Here is a 22,287-nt window from a genome sequence, read left to right as displayed (position 1 = left end):
ATCAGGACAGAGAGAGGAGTCATCCCTCTCCATGGCCTTAGCCCATTCCTCACCCGGACCATATCTGTCCACCCCGCAAGTCTTCTTCCAGGAGTCCCTGCTCAGGGAAGGCTCCCCACGGGGCCGAGGGCGTGTCCTTCCTCTGTCATAACATCACCCTCCATCCTGAACTCTTCAGGTATAGATTTCTTGGCCCCCACAAACTGAGGTTGTGGGTCATGCTTCACTCTTCTTTAAGGCCACTGTGCTTGGCACACTGGAGGTGCTCAGTAACTATTTCCTGAGCTGAACTTATCTGAGCCTCTCCTTTTACCCAAATAAGGAAACTGAGGCCGGTGAGGTCAAGTACTCACCCCAGGTCACTTATCTCATCTGGGCGTTAGATCAGAGCTAACCATAAGCATGACAACAGGTCCAAGACGGAGAAAGATCTGTCCTTTCACCTCTGGTCCTTCTCCAACTTTTCCATATCACTTAAGTCCACGAAGCAAGAGCTCTGGACCCTGGGAATAGCTGGTGAGATGTGCATTGGTCTCTTCCTGAAGAATATGGGCCTTGCTTTCCTCTGCTGTCAAATGGGAAAAGTTCTTCTTATCCGTTGGTTCCTCCCCTTCTCCCCCAACCCCACTCCCCTGGCCTCTGGCGCAGTGACAGGAGCTGTTGGCTGTGTGCTGGTCACATATAAAGTGTGGCCATCCAAGGTGGACTGGAGGAAACCCGCCTGCCCATGGGTAGAGCAGGAGTTCTAAGGCCCCTTCCTTGATACCAAGTGAGCTCTGAGGAGCTGTCAGCTTGGCACATACCCAGAAATTAAAACTACACATTCCACTGAGAAACATCTTCCCAAACTATTGCTGTGTTTATATTTCATTTTCAGAGAAAAGGGTTGTTATAAAACTAGGGGCAAAACAAAACAAGACAAAATTCCCAGCATGACTTAGAAAAACAAGTCAGGCCTTTTGAAAAGAAAAGGGGGCATAGTTACACTGTGTGCTTATCCTTTCTGGGGAGACCAGACCACAAGCCATGCTCCTGGGGAGGGCCAAGCCAATGGTACCCCAAGGTTGGTGGTCAAAATGCAGATGGGACCCAGCAGAGTTCAGCCCAACTCTGCTCTCAGACACCCCAAAAAGCAGAGTGAAGACTCATTTTATCTTTACAAAATGAGCAGCCTTTTCCATCTGTCCATTTGTTTATTCATTCACTAATTATTGAGTCTTAACTGCCTTCAAGGTCCTTTTTTTTTAACATATATAAACTCTTTATTTATAAAGAGACAAGACTTCAGAAAATACAGAATCATCTTGACAATCTTTGTTACATAAGCAAAGACTGAAAAATGTAACATTGCTGTTTTCTAAAATAATTTTATTATTTTAGGTCATATAATGTTATAAGAGATCTACAAGGTACTTTTACCAGCATTGAGGGGTAGAGGAGGGGTCAAAGATGGGTGCCCCTCTCTCCCCTATCTAGAAGCAAATTTTCAAAAGGAGAGGAAAAAACAGACAAGTACAAACAAAGCATCATGGGAATTGAGACCATGCACCTTCAGCTGTGAGATCAGGGAAGGCTTCCTGGAGGAAGAGACACTGAGGGTAGATGGAATAGGTCCTCAAGAGTTTGTTTCAGAGGGCTGCACTTATAGAGGCAAGAAGGAGAGTGCCAGGTATGATGAGAAAAGGACAAGTGACCCCATGAGGCTGGCATTGGGTGTGAGAAGGGAAGGGGCATTGAGCTAACCAATACAGGCTGGTCACTTTTAGTCTTCACAGTCAGAGGATAAGGTTCTTATTTTCCCTCCAAAAGAATTGAGAATGTCCTTTGCGGTCACCTTCCCTCGCTCTTCCTTCTTGTGTTGTAAGCACTTCTGAAGCTTAGGAAAAATGCTGTTTGGATGTAAGCTGAGGTGGACCCAAAAGTTTCCAGGAACAAAGCAGAGAGCCAAGCTTGTGAAATCAACAGCTGTGATGATGCTTGTCAGCAGGCTCTGTGCCCAGGATGACAGGGGCTGGCTACTAGCGGCCAGCCTGCGCAGACACATGCTAGGCCTTTCTACCCACTGCTCGCGCTGCTACTTATTCGAGGGGGCGTGTTGATGTGTTGGGGCTGCTAAAAGACTGGTACAGAGGAAAATTTTTTAAAACACCTGAACATCTCTTAATAGGAAGATGCTGAGACTATTTAAATATCCATCAAGAAGAGAATGGCTAAAATGAAAATATAACACTGCACAGCCTGTCAAGAATGAGACAGAGTTATAATATCCAGCTATACCAGGTCCACCCCTAACATCTAGGCGCTTGGGTTAAGAAAGCAAATGTGGGGCCTCCCTGGTGGCCCAAGTGGTTGAGACAAAGCACAGTGAAGCTATCTGCAGCCACTGTAGCACGAGTTCAATCCCTGGCCAGGGAGGTGACCCACTGGTGCAGCAGACCTCTCCTGTCTCTCCCACTGCTCCCCTCAGCAGAGTATTTTGGTCAATCTGCCTGTTCTGTTCCCCACTCTGTCTCTGGTGAATCCTCTCACCCCCTGCATCTCTCACCTGTACCCTAGTTCTTGTGTACATAAATAAATATAAATCTTTTTTTTTTTAAAGAAAGCAAATGGGGACTCTGGCCCACGGCCCACCATTTTTTCTTCCCACCTACAGGTCCCTCCTGGCAACTGAGAGGTCTCACACATGTGGACACTCCAGCCAAGCTCTGGCCACACCCCCAGCAAAGATCCACTCCTTGGCCAGCCCAATCAGTGAGAAGAGCCACTATTAGAAAGACAGGTCCTGGAAAGAGCTGTCCTGGACTGTTTGGGCACAGATGATGGCAACTCCGGTACCCACAGTAAGGGTATATGGACTCCAAGTGGCCTGTCCCCTTGACCCCTAGGACTCCTCCCTCAATAGGAAGGGCACAGCCAGAAAAGGGCCCCAGTGACCAGGTCCAGGTGTAACATTGATAAACACTGACATGGAAGGGGGTCTTGGTATAAAGTAATTTAGTGGAAAGGGTGTACTACAGAACCACATGGGTAGACTGATTCTGTTTTCTGATTTCCTGCATAAATATCCAGAAGATCATCTGCACTTCTAGCTGCTCATGGAAGTTGTCTGAAGGACAGAATTGAGAAGAGGAGGGGGGTCTTGCCTGTTTTCCTCTGCACAGTTCTATAGGACGTCACGATACAATAAGCATGTGTTACTTTACAATCTAAACAACACTTTCAAAATAAGTGCTTTAAAATAAGTTTGTACTTTTTTGCACTATAGTAGATATTTCTTAGGTGTTTTCATGTGATCAAAAGGAACAAAACAAATTGTTTTCTAACCCAAACCTAGACTGTCCATAGACAGTCAGGGAGATTGCTGGGTCCTAGCCCCAGATGCAGAGGAAATTCCTGGGGCACGTGTGCCTTTTGACTTGTCCAGAGGGCTCATGACTGCTTCCTCAGCAGATCATTCACACACGGGCCTCCAGTCCTGCCTACACATCTGAGAGCTTCTAAAAATAGATTTCTGGGCCCCGGCCCCAACTCGCTAAATTAGAACCTTCTGGAGGTAAGGCCCAGGAACCTACATTTGTAACTCCCCAGTGATTCTGCTGACCAGCAAGGTCTGGGGCCCATCCATTGAAACTGTAGGTAAACAACTCAGGTACATTAGGTCCCGTATGGTAGATGAGGACTCTGAGGCCAGGCCTCACCTTGTTTCAGGCTACCATGGTGTGGAATCTGCTGGTTACTCTGCTGGAGTCTGTTTTATTACCCCAGTAGGGCTAACAGGTACTGGAAGACAAGCAGGACCGTAGATGCCAAATGCAGGCTGTCGATGATACTCATCCCGCTAAATCAGGTGACTGCCTAATTCATTCAGCAACGATGTTTGGGGGACCTGCTTTGTGCCAGGCACTGTTCTGGGTGCTGAGGTGACTAGGCTGCAAACCTGACCTCAAGGTCCTACCTCCCTTGCCACTCAAATTCTACTTGGAGGTAAGGACAATAAAAGGTCTGTAAAGAAGACAGCATCAAAGAGTGCTGAGAAAGTGATGGGGAAGACTAGGCAGGATGTGAGGCAGCAAGTGACAGGTGTCAGGAAAGCCCTTGTGGGGGAAGACGTTGGAGCAGAGTCATAAATGGTAGCCTGTGTTACGTTCTTAGCAGCCCTGATAAAAATGGGACAGACAGAGCACAGCAGTCAGATAATACAAGCCCGGGAAGCCATTCCAACAGGGTAGATTTTTCCAGGCTGGCTTTGGGGTTTTGACTCCAGTGACAGGCACTGACCACCACACCTCAGCGTCCCCCACTTAAGCATTGCTCACACAGGCAGAGCTTCACAAACTTCAGCATTCACCAGCATCCCCTGGAGGACTTACTAAAACACAGATGCTGAGCCCACTTCCAATTTCTGATGTTATTGGCCTGGGGTGAGGGCCCAAGATGTTTTTCTAACCAGCTCCCAAGGGAGGTTGATGCCTCCAGGCTAGACACCACTTTGAGAGCCACTGCTGTGCAGTGATGGCCTGTAGGCCTGCCTGGCTCCTGACTAAGCTGGAGGCCTCCTGAAGGCAGGCCAGTGTGTGGTCCAACACTGTGCCCCCAGTACCCAGTACGTTAGTAGAAGCTCAATGAATGCTTATGATTCAATGGGTGAAAGAGGGTATGTTCCATCAGCAACATGGAATAATATTTTTTTTCTGTTTCTTTTTCTTTATTTATTATTATTTTTTTAATTTTATATATGTTTGCATCATTTTTCATTTTTGCACAATGTATGTGTTTTCATCTTGCTTATAGTCCCCATACAATTTTTAAAATTTTTTATATAATTTTTATATCATTGTTCTTTCTCCTCTCAGGTTTTATCCCCATAAAATCACCACCACCAAGATACCCATAAACAATCACCACAGTCTTCTGTGTCCTTCCCTCCCCTGTTTTGATCCCTCTCCCTCCTCCTGCTCAGCTGAACGTCTCTGATTTATAGTTTGCCTGCTAAATTTGTCTTTTTTTTTCCTGATCCTATGTTCGGTTTCCCTATGTTCCTTCTATAAGTGAAACCATCCAATATTTTTCTCTTTCCTTCTGGCTTATTTCACTCGGCATAATCCCTTCCAACTCAATCTGTGTTGCTGCGAATGGCATGAGTTTATCTTTTTTGATTGTTAAGTAGTATTCCATTGTGTATATATACCACATCTTCTTGATCCGGTCATCTGTTTCTGGGCATTTAGGTTGTTTCCATAGCTTAGCTATTATAAATAGTGCTATATATTTTTATGATCTTTGGGAAGATTCCTAGGAATGGAATTGCTGGCTCATATGGTAGCTCCATTTTTAGTAGTTTGAGGGTCCTCCACACAGCTTTCCGTAGTGGTTGGACCATTTTGTGGAATAATGTATTTAAAGCCCTTATTGTATTTTATTAGTTATTGTATTAGGGTTATCCAAAGAAACAGAGTGAAATATACATGTATGTATGTATGTGTATGTATGTATATATGAGTGTACATATATTATGTGAGTGTGTGTATATATACATATACTCATATATATATACACACACACCCACATATGTAAACACACGCACCTTCACGCGTGCACACACACACATACACAAAGAGATTTATTGTAAGGAGCTGGTTTACATGGTTATGCAGGCTGGCAGGTTCCCAGATCTGCAGGGTGAGTCAGCAAGCTGAAGTCTCAGAAGAGTCAGTAGGGCAGTTCCAGTCTGAAGGCCCACAGGCTGGAGTCTTAGGAAGAACTGATGTTTCAACTTGAGTCCAGAGGGGGAAAAAGCTAACGCCAAGCAGTCAGTTAGGAAGGATTGCTGTTATTTAGGAGATACTCAAGCTTTTTATCTATAGAGCCTTCAACTGATTGGATGAGGCCCACCCACATTGCAGAAGACAATCTTTTTTACTCAATCTATTGATTTAAATATTAATCTCATCTAAAAACACCATCTTAGATAGACCCAGAATAATGTTTGTCCAAATGTCTGGACACCCATGGCCTAGTCAAGTTGACACATAAAATTAACCATCATGGTACATGTTAGTCCAAAACACACACAAAGGATTGCCATCTCTGATGAGGGCTTAATGAACTCGGGGGTGGGGAGAGAGTCCTCATTTTTCCCAGGAGTCCAGGCTTGCCTGGCATGTGAATCACAAGCCCCTCCAACCAGCCCAGGAAAACCAGCAGGTGCTGCGTTTCCACTGCCGCAGGTCCCCAGGAGGCTTTCCCTCCACACTTGCCCCCCAACCAGAGCAGCCCCAGGGCCCCCAGCCCCAACACTCAGGTTTGCTGTGCTCAGCATTTCCCCAGCCCCATCTTGAACACATTAGGCACCAAACTCGCGCTGGCTGGAGGAGATTACATTTTCCATGGAGAGGGAGAGAGAAAGCCTCACTAAAGGAATAGTCTCTCCTTTGTTCCCTTGAGTTGTCTGCTTCTCAAGTGGAACTCCCTCCCTGATGCCCCTATCTGATTTCTGGAAATAAAAATAAATCCAAGAGCGAGGGAAATGGAACAAAGGGCTTAAGTGGGCTTGGGGGGAGGAGGGGTGCTGGGGAGAGCACCAGGTGAGGAAGGGCAAAGGAGGACAGAGGAGGGGCCAAGAGGCCTGTGGAAGCAGGCCAGCTGGCTTGGGGAGGGCAGCTCTTTCCCCCCTCCCCCTGCTAGGAGATGCCCTGCCCCCAGAAGTGGGCTTTCTGAACTTCCAAGCCCTTCCCAATAGTGGAAAGAGTACTGGACTTGGAGTCCCAGCTCTGAAACTGGCCAGTGCTCTCTGCAGGTTTGTCATGTCTACCTTCGGAGCCTTAGTAACTGTCCTTCCAGCTGTCCTGTTGACCAAGATCAAATGCAATTAAAGTGTACCAAAACTAAAATAAAAAGAATGATCAGTGATCAGTGGATTTCCTAAGATGCGAGGTCCAGGTTTTAAAGAAAGGGGCAAAGTGGCTGGCCTGGAAGGGGATTAAACCCACGTCTTCCCTTTCCAAGGCAGTCTGCACTGGCCCCTGGTCTCAGGACCTCCCCCAGGGCAGTCCAAGAGTTTCAAGTTTCCTCCTTCCTTCCCCAAGCAGCCAATGACCTTTCATGCCCCTGGCCTTCATTTGCCCCATCTACTGAGGAGCTAGCTGCTCTCACTTCCTTCTCTGTACAGTCAGTAGAAGACCAAGCTGAACCCCGGCCCTGCCTTCAGGCTTTCTGCCTCCATGGCTTGGGAGTCTGGAGCACCAGTGATCTGCTCTCAGACAGCAGACACAGCGCCTCCCTGCTCTGGGCGTCCAGTGCTCACTGGTACATGACAAGGCTGGCCCAAGGAACCTCCAGGCGCCCTCCCAGCACTGACCATCTGTGAGGCCAGTTACCAGGTAACCAGAAACATCTGGAGCGTAGGGTTTGCCATCCAAGTGGCTGTTGTAAATGGGATGCACTTAGAACAAAAGGATTTCTGTTCCCACAAGCCTGGGCCAGGGAACAGTATTACGCATTTAGCTAAACAACCAGAGGGAAATGAAGTACATGGTGTCTGCGAGTCCACCCACCACTCACACAGTAAATATATTCCCCCAGATGGAGCATGAGCTGGAGGAGATGAATCTGCTCCTCTCTCATTGGTCTCAGATGCCATGTTCCTCTTATAGCATGGTAATATATGGAATTTCTAAGGATAATGTTTTAACTGTGTACTTTTTTTTGCTTTACGTACTCTAGTTATAATGTTTTCAGTATAAGTACCTGAAAACTCAAACAAGTTTTATAGTATAAAATAGTTATTGTTTATACATCTGAAAAGTCCAGTAGCAGTTCAGGCGTCAGGTATAGTTTAATCCAGAGGGTCATAATATTATCAGAACTTCAGCTCTTGATGCTTCTCTAAGCCCTCCCCCTCTCAATACATAATCTTCATCAGTTCAAGCCCTTCACTGTCATGAGGTGGTGGCCAGGGCTTGTGCATACACATTTATGGCATCCAGAGAAAGGGACCGCTTTGGTTCCTGAATTCCAAGAAGAAATCTTGAGGTTCACTCTGATTGATGATGGGATGACTGAATCAGCTCAGTCAGGATAAAACTGGCCTGTGGATTGTGTTTGGTCCCTAGAACAAGAGATATGTCAAGTCCACTGGATCCCTAAACAGAAATGGGGGCTGCTGAGAGAGAAAATAAAAACCAGGTACACAAGCAACAATGACGTTAAGTGAAAGCAGGGTCACTTTATTGAGCCTCTACATGCAAAAAGTGCTCCAGTTCTCAACAATCCTTTTTCTGGTCACTGAATGTGGGGGTTTCTCTTAGGCCTGAAGCAAAGCCAAAAGCTCCACAGCTGGAGACTGTCAGACGGCTGGGTAGTGTGGGCACCTTTTTTCCAAGTGCCTTCCAGGCCATCACATGCTGGTACAGCAGGAAAGCAAAGACATCTCAGCCCTCAGGAAATTAGGATGCTGAACCACTGGCTGGTTGGCTGTGGAAAGTCTAGAGTAATCAATGTGAGCCTGGGCCTCAAAGGGACAGTCTCCAACACCGGCTCTACATACCACAGGAGCTGTGCAGACAGGATACTGGACCACAGAGTAGGATGATTTGAGTCCTCTTTCAATTTATATTTTATCTGAAGAAACAAGGTTACTGATATTTAATATACAGATTGACAATGCTACACCAGTATAATTTACATGTAAACTCACACATATTGGAGGTACATGTTACCTTTTTTCTTTTTTTTTTAATTTTCTTTTTATGTTCCCCATACAATTGCAACCCCCTTATTTTGACCCCAATCCCACCTTTCCTCGCTCCCCCGCACCACCATAGTGTGTCTCTGGTTCACAGTTGTTTGTTGATTTTGATTACAATCCACAGGCCAGTTTTATCCTGACTGCGCTGATTCAGTCATCCCATCATCAATCAGAGTGAATCTCAAGATTTCTTCTTGGAATTCAGGAACCAAAGCGGTCCCTTTCTCTGGATGCCATAAATGTGTACGCACAAGGCCTGGCCACCACCTCGTGACAGTGAAGGGCTTGAATTGATGAAGATTATGTATCGAGAGGGGGAGGGCTTAGAGAAGCATCAAGAGCTGAAGTTCTGATAATAAGTTCTAATAATAAGTTCACTCATAGATTCCTGCTATGAGTGAGACCATCCAGTATTTTTCTTTTTCTTTTGGGCTTATTTCGCTGAGCATGATCCCTTCCAGCTCCATCCATGTTGCTGCAAATTGCATGTGTTTATCTTTTTTGAATGCTGAGTAATATTCCATGGTGTATATGTACCACATCTTCTTGATCCAGTCATCTATTTTTGGGCATTTGGGTTATTTCCAAAGCTTAGCTATTGTAAATAGTGCTGCTATAAACATAGGGGTGCAGGTGCTCTTTGGAATGGATGTTTCTGTGTCCTTTGGGTAAATACCTAGGAGTGGAATTGCTGGATCATATGGGAGCTCTATCTTTAGTAGGTTGAGGAATCTCCACACATTACCTTTTTTCTAATGGGAGTATGCAACTTAAAAATTTCAGAGACTGAAACTGCCTTGAAGGATGGAGCTGAGTCAGGACTAGTCCCTGTAGGGCCTTGTTGGAAAGGGTGTGAGGGAGGGGGCCAGGGTTCCCTTCTCTAAGCCTACATCCTTCTGGGAGTCAAGGAGCTCGGCACCCAGGGGCCAAGACTTGCCTTCCTCGGTGCCATCTCCACAGTGAGCCTCCTCCCAAGCCTGGCCTAGCCCAGAGGGTGGTGGGTAGAGGGTCCTACAGGGCTGTGGCCACCAATTCTCCATGCACAGCAGCCCATCCCGTGCCCACCCCACCCCCCTGAAGAATGCTGGAGCCCACAGCCACTGAGTCATGGCCCGTGGAAAGGGCCCCTGCTCACCACAACCTTTGGGGTTTGCTGTGCTGTCTGGTGCCCACACCACAGAGTATAGGGTGTCCGGCCTCCACGAGGCACAGAAGGCCCCGAGGTTCAGATGGCTATATAAGGCTGAGGCTGCAGGGGGGTGACAGGGCTGCCAGACCCCAAGAGCAATTTGGCTGGTCTGGATGGTGACGCAAACATTTTCCCCGCATTTCGGCAGTGAGACTGAATCATATCCTCAAAACCTCAAGCCTGACGGCGCACATAATGCCGACACTTCAGAAAGGCAGAGGGTTGACCCAGGCACTCCCTTCACAACAAAGAAGTATTTGGGACAACACAGAGAAAGCTGCCCTGGTTGAACTAGTCCCGGCTCTGCCACAGACAGAGGAGGGTCGGTTCCCCACTTGGGGCCTCAGTTTCTGCGTCTGTACTAAGGCGACAGCAGAGTCCCCATGCTACCTCACAAAGTGCCTAGGAGCCCCAGAGAAATCAGGTGTCATAGTGGGCACCCCTGGTTCTTTGAAAAGAGCAAAGCTTGGTCTTGCATCAAGAGGACTTGGTGGATTTACTGCCAGATTGTCGCCTGCTGGTCTTCACCAGGACACACAACTTCTAGAAAGATACGGTCTGTATATGCTTACCTAGATACAGCACCTTCTGTTTCAGATGTCTTTGACCCCCTTTGACTTCTCACAGTGACCTAGGAAGGTAGCAGGGCAGGAACTCACCCCGGCCAAGAAAGTCTGGAAAGTTCCATGAACTCGAGGTCACAAGGCAAGCTGATGACAGAACCAAGGGGACAACCAGCACTTGGATCTTCCCCAAAGATCTCGCCCCACCAAGTCAGTTGTTAGGTCTCCGAGTTCCACAATGTAAAATGGGAAGAGTTTTGAGGATCAACCTTGTAAGGTTGTGAAGTGTGTTCTAGAAGACAATGAAAATTGCTATTCTAGATGATGGCCATGGTTTTTCTAAACTAGAAGCTTCTGGGGCCTGATTCTCCTAGAGGCACCCACTAAGGTAGTCCTCAAAGGCTCTCTTTCCAGAAAGCACTGACAGTCAGGCAGTGGTGTCCTGGAGAGGCTATCCTTCTGGAAGACTTGGTCACAAATCAGGTTGACCTTGAAAACCAAAGTAGCTGGAAAAGCAGGCTTGGAGCCCAGACCTCACTTATGACTTGCCTCTCTCTCTCTCTCTTGGATTGGGGGTTGAGGGGACTGCAAAGAAAGGAACAGCCTTGACCACACAATCACCAGCAGAATTAAGCAGCCAAAACTCACGTCGTCTAGACAAACAGATTTTATGAGTCCAATTAATTTCTGTCGGTCAAAAATAGGCATGCTTAATAAGTGTATATATTTAGAATCTGTCATTATCTGGTCCCCAGGGGTGAAATTCAACTCTTATTTCATAGACTCTTAATTTCAAACAGAACTCTGTAAACTCCCACTTCAGACCTCACGTTCTTTCCAGAACGTAGAAGTGAGCAGGGGCAGGGACAGGGGAATTTCACCACAAGAAGCCACTGGAGTCTGTGTAGCTTGGGCCCCTAGATCAGTCCCCCTCTCGACCATCTTAAGTCCAAAAGTGAGCAATTGTTTCTTCTTCAGACAAAGTGAAGAAGAGGCAGTGCTGCGGGGGTTGGGTAGAAGGAGAGCTCCTGGCAGAGCAGGATTCCGAAAAGTGTCCTTGCTTCCAGTGTCCCACCTGTCCCTGGGCCCCAAACTCCACACCATCCATTCTCTGTCCCTCCAGGTCTGGGAGACCCTAGATTTGTATGAGCTGTGCTGCCCTCCCACTACTGCACAGCTGTCCCTGGGAGGGACACACACAGGAGGCCGAGAGCTAGGTTTACCCTCCTGGCCTAGAAGATTCCAGATCTTGCCAATGCTGACAGAGAGGGCAGGCAGGCACTGAAAGAACATGCTGCCCACTGTCAAGGTTTCACTTCCATCAGCACTGGTGTTCTGAGTACTTCTCTGTGCCACTCAGCCCCACAATGTTGCTCCCCTCTGGTGGGCCAGAGATGAAATGTAGAGGAGAGCTCTAAGGAGAGGGCCCCAGGACCATGCAGGCTGAGGTGACATTCTCCCCAGCCACAAAGGAGCTGAGTCCCCAGCCCATGCCCCCAGGACCATGAGCTTTTCATCCCAGCACTGCTGGGGTTTGGCCAGTTCAGGAAGGAGTGACACTCACTCTAGAAATATGTGTTCATGTGAGGCGTCTTCATCTCCTGTGGCTGCTTAACTAACCACCACAAAGTGGATGGCAGAAATGTATCCTCTCATAGCCCTAGAGACCAGGTGTCCAAAATCCAGGCTTAGCAGGGCTGTGATCCTGCTAAAGGATCTGGGAGGACCCTCCCTTGCCTCTTCCAGCTTCCATTGGCCCCAGCCATCTTTGGCTTGTGGCAGCATTGCCCCTAGCTCTGACTGGGTCTTCACATGGCCTTCTCCTCTCTCTCCTTTGTGTCTCTGACAAGGACACTTGTCATTGGATTTTGACCCCACCTAGATAACCAGGATGGTCTCATCTTGAGGTCCTTAATTACAGCTGCCAAGACCCTCTTCCAAACGAGATCACAACGGCATAGCTGGATGGCTGCCCTGAGCTCTCTTTAGCCCCACTGGTTGCCTTACCCATCCTGAGCAAATGCCTAGTGACTCAGGGGAGGGGACAGCCATGAGTACTAAGAATCATGCCTCATGGCAGGTCATCATCTGAAAGACTGTCGTATAAGGTGAGGAATGAGGCCCCATGCCGGTAGTGACAGGTGGCCAAGACTATGGCTCCAAAACCATCATTTCTCTGCCTGAATGACTGGGGCTACCACCCTCACCATATTAAACAAACTCATATTTATCAAGACTCAGCTCAAGCATCTCCGCCTCGGTGATGTCTGAACTGCCCCCTCTTCCAGGGACCACCTTCATCCCATTTGTTGCAGGACCTTGTGGTCCTCATCACCGTATGTTGACAGTTTGGCGATGGCCTGGAGTGGGCACAGGTCCTGTGACTGTATACTGAAGGGAGACAAAGCTCTGAGTGTGTGGTCTGCATATGGCCATTACCACTTGATGGATTCCCTCCCATGGCCTGACCTCACCTTCCCCTCAACACACCCACCAAGTTCCTTTCCCAAGAAGAAGCCCCTCCCACAGTATTTTCACTTGTCTTCCTTTCTTTCTAGGCTGGTGGTGGGCGCTCCATTGGAAACCAACGGCCATCAGAAGACAGGAGACATATACAAGTGCCCGGTGGCCCACGGGAACTGCACCAAGCTCAATCTGGGTAACTTGGGCCCCCAGTCTCTCCACAAGGAGACCAGTGGTTGTCTAGGGCAGGCAGACGCTAACGCAGGTCCAGTCAGCTGCCCTGCAAGGTGACCCAGCTCCTAGCGCTGGCCCCATTTCACAGATGAGGAAGCTGAGGCTGAAAAGGAAGATGACTTTCCCACAGTCACATAGCTTGTCAGGGACCGGCCAGGAGTCAAATCTAAGTGTTTTTTTCTGACTCATCCACTGCCCCTCCACATAGGGTTTTCTCTCCAGGGGAAAACTATTTCCTGTCTTTTTCTTTGATTTTGAAATAATCACATGGAGAGCTGACATCCACATATCTTATGTAATGTTCACCACATGCCAGGCACTGGTTTACGCATTTTTAGATATTTTGACTCATTTAATCTCTACAACAACCATATGAGAGTTAACCATTTAGCAAAGGAGGGGATGACCGCATAGAGGTGAGGGGACCGCCCGGGGCCACCCAGCTTATGAGTTACTAACTCCAGGACCCCAGCCCTGGCAGCCCCTTAACTCGTCCTCAACACTGCCTCTCTGAACTCCAGGCTAGATTGCTTGTGGAGGAGCTGTCAGGCACAGAGGAGATGTTGTGAGCAGCCTCCAGGCCTTCATGACCTTGTCCAACCCACACATGTGCCCGTGCACACTTTTGGGAAAGCACACACACACCCCCATCTTCTAAAGCATGTCCACTTGGTCCTAAAGACCAGTCAGTGGCCAGGCCATCACCATGTTGTCAGACGGAAGCAAAAGTTCCACTTGGGCTGAGAAGTCATGATTTCAGGTCTTACCTTAGAGGGCCAGCCTGCTCCAAGGCCAGGTCCCTTAGCCTTCCCTTCTCCCAGGGGACTCCTCCGCCCCAGAGCAGTGAGGTGGGGAGAGCAGGGGCCAAGTGGGGGGAGACAGCAGAGCTTCAAGAGCTTAGCAGATGGATGAAAGGCCTGCATCAAAGAGAAAGCCCAGAGAACCCAGATCCCCAGGGCAGCCAGCTGTCCCATCATGGGATGCCGGACGCTCCCACTGTCCACATCTGCATCAGCCCCACAAGTGGGAAATTCAAACCCCAGCACAGGCAGAGCCCTGACTTCAATGAGGGAACAGTCAGGGAGGGGCCTGGCTGGTGGCTCATGCACCCCCTGGTCCTCACTGGCCTGATCGCAAACTCTGCCAAGCTGGTGGTCTCCTTCACCGTGTGTGCAGGGACACCCACATCCTCTCTCTGAACTTCAGCTAGCTCCTAGGTAAAGTGAGGTGGTGGACTCAGCCACCCTCAGATCTGCTCCAGGTCTAACATGCCCCTAACCTTTAGTAAGCATCTGGTATATTCCAAGGCTATACTAGTTACTGGGGATGCGGCAGCGAACAAGAAGCCGGGGGTTCTGCGAGGAGAGGACAAAGCCAGTTGACAAATGAGAAAGGACCTCAGGTAGGGATAAATGCTATGCAATAAACTGGGGTGCTGCAGTAAGAGGAGCTGGTGAGAAGGGGGCTGGGGTGGGGAAGGGTCATGGGAAGAGGTAGGGAGAGAGGTTCTGCCTTGGTGTGGTGGTCAGGGGAGTCTTTTCTGAGTGGATGACATTTAAGCAAAGGTCTGCTGGAGACAGGTGAGGCTGGAACATTATGGGCAAAGGAGGAGCAGGCACAAAGGCCCTGAGGTGGTAACGAGCTCTCTGTCAGGGGGACAGAAAAAAGGGCCCTGCAGTGAGCGCAAAGGGAGGGGAGGCAGAGGAGGGCTGCTTTCATCACTGAGAAATGCTCCTGGTACAGGTGGGGACGCAGACACCTGAACGGATCATTGAGTTTCCTCTCTTGTTCTGGATTCCATGGGGACCCCTTTCTGCTCCAAAGGAAGAGGAGCCCCTGCTAACAGTGAGAGACATGGAGCCATCAGAGCCTGGAAAACTTTCCTGAACCGGGGCATAAGCTTGTGCAGCAAAATGAGGCTCATTGGGAAGCACTGCACTTGAGGAGTGTTTCTTTCCCTCCTACTGAGGAGAAAACACACGGCAGGAAGACCATCTGTCAGCCTATCCTCACAGTGGAAAACGCAGGGCTGGGAAACCTGAGGCCTGGTTTTCCTATGGCCTTTCCAGGCACTGAGCCTCAAGCCAGGAATGTTCTTTCCTCCCTCCAGAGGAGGCTGAGAGCTGGTGTCAGGCATCCAAGCCACCATCTATCACTGGACTTTCTTTCCAACACCTGATTGAAGTCAGGGTGTGATGACCAGAGATGGGGGGAGAGAATTTGAACCTGGAAGGCAACCCGTATGTATAAGGAGGGACCCTCACCCAGACCCCCAGAGAAAAGTGCCTGTCTCTCCTGTTCACAGAGGTCTTGACATTAGTGGTTGCCCCAAGCCCCCAAGCCGTAAGAACTTCAGTCATTGAGACAAGGGAGAGAGGGAGGTAGGGGTGAGGTGAGGGCCATGCCCTGAAACAGAGGGAGCACAGAATTCTCCAAGGTGCTGATGGGCAGGAGTTTCGGGGCTGAGAGTTCCTTTCCAGATTCCTCGCTACCACCGCACTGCCACCACATGGGAGAACTCCGGATGTAACCAGGTATCTGGGTTTGAGTCCGGCTCTGTCATTTACCAGTGGTTGACCTTATAGGAGTCAGTAACCCTCCCAGCCCCTCAATTTCTCCTCTCTAAAATGGAAATGGTGGCTTCTGGGCCTCAGGACTGACAGGGCCCCTGGCAGGGCGCTTGTGGACAGTACTTTGCAAAGACAAGCACCATAAAAACCAGGGTTATTACTAGTATATTCTCTCTGGGTTGTCTGGACAGACAAAATAGAAAACAATCCTGATCTTGGCTGGTAACACAGCCAAGAGGGGCTGGATTTCAAAAGGAGTCTTGCTACACACTGAGGGAAACCAAAATGAAGAACAACAAACACAGCTGCCCCCAGCCCCAGCCCACGAAACAATCAGGCATCTGAAGTTCTGGCCTCTGGTCATGCCCAGCCTGGGGCTGCTGGCCTGGCCCCTGAAGGCAGGCCAGCATCTCACACTTTTGGTGCCCCAGAGCTAAATGCTGAGTATTGTTGGTTGAAACCCCCCAAGTCCTCAGAAATCACATCTAGATCATCACAGCAGGTAAGGATTGACTCTGGGTTAATGAAATGCTCAACTTTCTTCCCCCTAAACACACACACCCATAGATGTACCCATACAGCTGTGCACACACACACACACACCAACATAGTTCTGGGGAATTCAAGCTCACTTCCTGCCCTTCAGTGACTTGACAGAATGATCTAGTCAAACCTTAACCAGTGTAATTCTATTTAATAGTTCTAATCTACCACAACCCAATCCTTGCAGCTAGTCACAGAATGACATTCTGGGGTAAGACCTTGCACCTCTAGAAGGCTCTTGTGAAGTACTGTTTGCTACCTGGGGGAATCAGTTGTTGGCTTAGCTTTATAAGTCAGCTTAGCTTATCAAATGAGCAGGGGAAGAAAGTCCTCGCACACTGGCTTTGGGAAACCTATGGCAGGAACTCCACACTGAGGAAGTCAGCTTAGGTGTGGTGGAACGCTGGAGGCCAGCCAGATGTCTGGAGGAGGAAAAGCTCTAGACTAGGAGATGGAAGATGCTGCCATGTGCTTACTGTGTGACCTTGGGCCTTGGCCTCTTTGAGACTCAGTTTCCTTGTTTCAGAGGGAGTTGTGGGGAAGCAATGAGACCATGTCTGGGCAAGACCTAAGTAAAACAATGTGCAGACGAGCCAGGGGTCCAGAGGGGCAGGGAGAATCAGGGAGGACTCTGCCTGGCACTGACCTGCGCCAGGTACCTGGGTTGCCAGCAGCAACAGCAGGCTTCAGGCAGAGGACATGGGAGGGGCTGCAGACTGAGCTTCTCCTTCCCACCCCAGGAAGGGTCACGCTGTCCAACGTGTCTGAGAGGAAGGACAACATGCGCCTGGGCCTGAGCCTGGCCACCAACCCCAAGGACAACAGCTTCCTGGTAAGACCATTCACCCACCTTCTCTCCCAGTCCCAGTGCTCCCTCCCCCTTGGGGCAGGTGGGGTGTCGGGCCAGTGGGCAAGTCCTCACACATGCGCACGCTGCACTGCGTGCTCCACCTGCTGCCTGCCTGTGCAATTCAGCAGACAGCGTCCTCCATTTTCAGGGCACAGTCGAGGCAGGACAAAGGATAAGCCCCTTTCGTCCACATACCTGCCTGCTCCTTTCCGCCATGTTTGAGTGAGCACCATGAGTTTGAGCAATGCTGGGATCCTCCGGGGACTGATACTTTCCAGAAACAGCTGTGAGAGGTTTTAGAGAAAAATTACCCCAAAAAGCTCACTGTCCATTTTAAAGAGGGCTTGGTCAATCTTCCCTCTTTTTTTTTTAAATTTTTTAAATTTTTTTATTTATTTATACAAGCACTGGGTACAGTCAGAAGCGCGGGAGGGTGAGAGAATTCACCAGGGCCAGAGTGGAGAGCAGAGCAGGCAGAAGGACCGAAGTACACTGCTGAGGGGAGCAGCGGGCGGCAGGAGAGGTCTGCATGCCATATGGGACCCTCCCCCAGTGGCCGGGGATCGAACCGGCGCTGCAGAGGCTACGGGCAGCTTCACAACCCAGCGCTCAACCGCTGCGCCACCGGGGAGGCCCTGAATCTTCCCTCTTGTCCTTCAATTCATTTCTGTTGGCAGAGGAGACATGTGGGGTGTGGAGTACCAGACACCAGGGCAAAGGGACTGGGGTGCTCAGTGACTTGAGAACATAGTGGCCCAGCCAGGGGAGTCCTGAGGTACTTGGGTCTGTGGTCTGCCCACACCTTTCATCATCCCCAACCAAGGCAAAGCAGGACCTCAAGCCTGTGCATAGACCTACCTGTCAGGGGCCTTCCTTCCTACTCGCTTGCCCTCTGAGGCTCCTTGTCACATTTCTACTAACTTGATTTCACCTAGTTCAATTTATTGGGATGGAAGTCCAAGAGGGATAGTGTAATACACCCTCAGGGGCCTCTGTTGGGTAGGTTAAGTTTAAAAATGACAACTTCGTTAGCTTATTTATTCATATATTCATCCATTCATGCATCAGTCCATCCCTAATCAATTATCCATCCTACCGCTCATCTGTCTATCCATTCATTTCTGTATCCACCCATCTGTCTATATATTGATCCACCCTCTTATCCTTCCATCTAATCAGCCATCCCTTCCTGCATCCAGCCATCATTCATCCATCATCCGTCATCTATCATCCATCCATCCGTGGTCCATCTAGCTACCTCCAGTCATCCATCACCCATCCGTCCATCATCCATAATCCAACATCCATCCATCATTTTTCTGTCTACCTATCCATCCATCATCCATCCATTCATCATCCATCAGTCCATCACTTAGCTGTCCATGCACCCAACATCCATCATGCATCCATCCAGCTAGACATCCAGCTATCGGCCATCATCCACCCCTCATTCTTTATCCTCACCCTACTTCCAAAAATAATTGATAGCACCTTCAACAAAGGACACAGATAAACAAAAACCTTTAAAATGTACATTAAATGAAAAAGAAAAATAATTAAAGAAAGGGAATGGAAGTGGAATGATCACTCCTCTAAATCAAATGAAATTACAGCCAGAATTTAGTCCTGGATTTCCTGGCTGCAGGAAAAAGACGGCCTGAAGTGGGCGTTTCTCTTTCAATGACCGATCCCGACTCTAAGAGGACATCATCATTCTGTCTTTAAGTGGGAAACTGACACCAATATTTTGGGTAATAAATTTCAGAAAAAGAGTAGGCATTCTTTTTTCTTTCCTTAGTAAGAGCCCTGGGTTGTTACCCAGACCTGGCCATTGCCCAGCAAGGACAGTGACCTCTGCAGACAGAAGAGCTGTTCTAGTGACCTGGAAAGGTCTACTCCAATGGAGGAAAAGACCCAGATCCTGTGCTGTGGGTGGGTGTGAGGGGGTGGTGAAGAAGTCACAGCCTTAAATGATATAAGAATGGGGCACTCAAATACAACAAAGGACTCTAAGATTAGTTTCCTTCAGCAAGAGAGAGTTCAGTTAGACTCGAAAGAGACCCTCTAAATCCTGAGGATACCAACACTCAGAGAATGTCTGACTTGGGTGATCCAAAGGCTCTTTGGCCTTGACCTCTCTGAGGCCCCCACTAACTAAGGATGTGCACTGTGCTCCCCAGGCCTGCAGCCCCCTCTGGTCTCACGAGTGTGGAAGTTCCTACTACACCACAGGGATGTGCTCCAGAGTCAACTCCAACTTCAGGTTCTCCAAGACTGTGGCCCCTGCTCTCCAAAGTAAGTGGCTTCAAATCTAGACTCAGGCTGAGTGGCCCACAGTCTGTGGGACACTTGGGCTCAGATCCTGGCTAGCCTGTGGCCATAAAGCAGCCTTGGACTATAGCTCTGCTCTGGCTCTCTGGGTAGCCTGGGATGATCACTTCACCTCTCTTGACCTCTGTGGCCCCCAGAGAGTGATGGGGGCGGTCAAATGAGCTAAGGTTATAAAGACAGTCCTGGGAGCCAGCGGGGTTCACTGCAAACCCACCCTGAGGTAAGACAGATTGCTGGGCGACATTATATAGTCGGGAGGTGGTTCACTGCACAACTCACTTTGGCTCAGTGTGATTATTGCCCTTTGGTGTTATGCAACAGCCCTATGGGTGGAGGGCCAGGGTGAACAGAAATGCCCCTGATGATAGTCCCATTGAACTGGTGTTCCTGGACATCAGGAAGCTCTCCCCAGCTTGCTCAGAGGCTCATGGAACACAAACACCCTGCCTCCCGCCCCACCTGCCAAGAAAACCTGGGGAGTAATGCTCAGACCCCACCTTCTGCAAGCCCAGACTGCTTGGCTCTGAGCCTCATGATTTCCTCTGGGCTAAATACCATGGCCCAAGCAGCTGTGCCAGTTTATTGAGGGTGCGGGGATTAGCACCTCTGGCTAGCCAGCAGTTTCCTGCAAACAAGACCCAGTCATGGAGATGGAAAATAGTGCTTGGGGAAGGGAGGGGATACCTCAGGCCAGGAGGGCTGGCAAGTGGTCTCTAGCCTGATGAGGAGGTGTTAGTTCTAGTCACACAAAAGACAGTGCCTAGTGAGGGGTCGGGGAGGGGGGGGGCGGTACGTGGGTAAGGGAGGAGGCAGTCCATCACATGAGGTGTCCATAAGGGAACATCACCACCCCTAGGAGCAAGGGCTGACCATCTTCAGCCTCCCTGGGGTGGTGATGCCCTCCCCTGGGCAAACAGCAGCAGTATCATGCGAGTTTGTCAGGCAGATCCCAGGGCACCCTTCTCCCCTGGGGAGGTTCTAATTCAGTAGATCTGGAACAAGCCCAGAGTATGAGTGTGTGACGTGGTATCTTCAGCCTTATTTAGGAACCACGCATCTAAAATAAAGTTTTTCCCAAGGTATCTTCTTGAAAGGGAAACTCTGATATTGTAAAAAACAAAAAAAACAAACAAAAAAAAAAAAAAACCCATCTCCACCATAATAATGCATTCACATAAAACTGGTTTCCAAATAAAAGAAAACTGGTCTCTACCACCAGATCAGAAGCTCCTCCCAATCTGTCTGGGTCACCTCCGTGGCCCTACCACACTAGGTCTGTGCTCAGCCAACCTGGGTGAGGATAAAGCTACCAAGTGTCACAGCCTGTCACGAATGTCTGCACCACTTGCCCTATAGCAGAAGTGACTGACTGTCCAAGTCACTAAATGCTGCTCAAATGCTCTATCAAACACAAGCCTGCCTCGGGCACCCGGGCCCAGGGCTACCACCTTCTTCCCTCAGTGGGTCTGACGTCCATGTGCAGCACCTTCACGAGGCAGGGCTTCCTGCGATGTTTGACACACCTAAGGCTCCTGCCTGTTGCTGTAAAGTTGATTTTATAACAGTGTGAAAATTCGCCTATAAAAATGAACAGAGGCCCCATAGTCCAATATACTCTAATATAATATAATATAATACAAACTATATCACATCACATTTCAAAGTAACCCCAGTTGCTCACAAAGAGAAATAAATTACTTAGATTTTAAAAGAAATTTTTTACATTTGTTATGGTACCAGTGTTTCTTGCATTTTCTTCGTTGGTTTTCATCATTCTCTTTAGTTTAATATCGATGTGACGAGAACATAGAGAAACCCTGTAGAAATAAAGAGCAGAGATAAAGGAGCAAAAACTTGACCCGATCATGTCATTGCCACAGTCCAAAGCAGTTAAAAGACAGAAAATCGGATCAGCTCAGAGAAGCTTCATCTAGTCCCTTCCCCACAGCACTCCTGCAGCACATGCCTGCCTCCCTCAGAGAGAATACTGGTGCTGACAGGCTAAGTGACTTGCCCAAGGTCAAAGCGAGGAGTTAAACATTCTGTTGCCAGATTCCACATTCCTAGTCGTTACACCACTCCGCCCTCCTAAAAAGTAAAACCTCTTCATTGGGGCTGAAGGAGGGAACCTCCAGCCTGCCCCTTACAGTAAAACAGGTGATAAGGTTCTCCTCTGGGCAGGATGGTTGCCTCAGAAGCACTGACCGGCGCATGGAAGTCAGTCCCTGAGGAAGAGCAGCAGGGGTCAGGCTTAATTTCATTTGTATTCAGACAGCCAGCACAGAGTGGAGGAGCAGAGCCAGGAACGGCTGAGCTCGTCATCCCTGCTGCCCCAATAAATGTCCAGCCCAAGTATAGCCCCCCAACATGGGTAACTACACACGTCATGACACACATATAACAGGGTCCTTTTTCCGGTGTCCTTTGGACAATCATCTGGAGATTGACACTGGCTTCTAGGGTAGCCATGATCATGTCCCCACTTCCCAGGGTGCCAGACATACATGGACATCGTCATTGTCCTGGACGGCTCCAACAGCATCTACCCCTGGGTGGAGGTTCAGCACTTCCTCATCAACATCCTCAAGAAGTTTTACATTGGCCCTGGGCAGATCCAGGTGAGTGTCTCTGAGACTCTTTTCTCCTCTGAACAGGGCTCCCAAGCCCAAGGTTGATACTCACTGGGATCTGGGGGAGCATCGTTGCTTACACTAAGAAGGTGTGGGTGAAAGCCAGCACCACGTCCTGCAGCCCAGGACACCCACCTCTACTGGTGGATCAGGGACAATTTAGGGCAG

At 49.0% G+C, this 22,287-nt stretch overlaps 1 protein-coding gene across 1 annotated transcript in view; it reads left to right on the top strand.

The window, feature by feature from the left end:
* Window positions 1-22,287, top strand: part of ITGA11 (integrin subunit alpha 11) — a 113,430-nt gene that overhangs the window by 41,060 nt on the left and 50,083 nt on the right. The window contains exons 3-6 of the mRNA XM_037502795.2: window positions 13,057-13,157; window positions 17,049-17,140; window positions 19,339-19,453; window positions 21,980-22,107. Coding sequence (XP_037358692.2) covers window positions 13,057-13,157; window positions 17,049-17,140; window positions 19,339-19,453; window positions 21,980-22,107 — 436 coding nt within the window. The remainder of the gene's footprint in view (window positions 1-13,056; window positions 13,158-17,048; window positions 17,141-19,338; window positions 19,454-21,979; window positions 22,108-22,287) is intronic.

This window comes from Talpa occidentalis, unplaced genomic scaffold (genome assembly GCF_014898055.3).
Source record: "Talpa occidentalis isolate TD23 unplaced genomic scaffold, MPIMG_talOcc4v2.1 talOcc4.11, whole genome shotgun sequence".
Lineage (NCBI taxonomy): Eukaryota > Metazoa > Chordata > Mammalia > Eulipotyphla > Talpidae > Talpa > Talpa occidentalis.
This window is presented reverse-complemented; position numbering and strand designations above follow the sequence as displayed.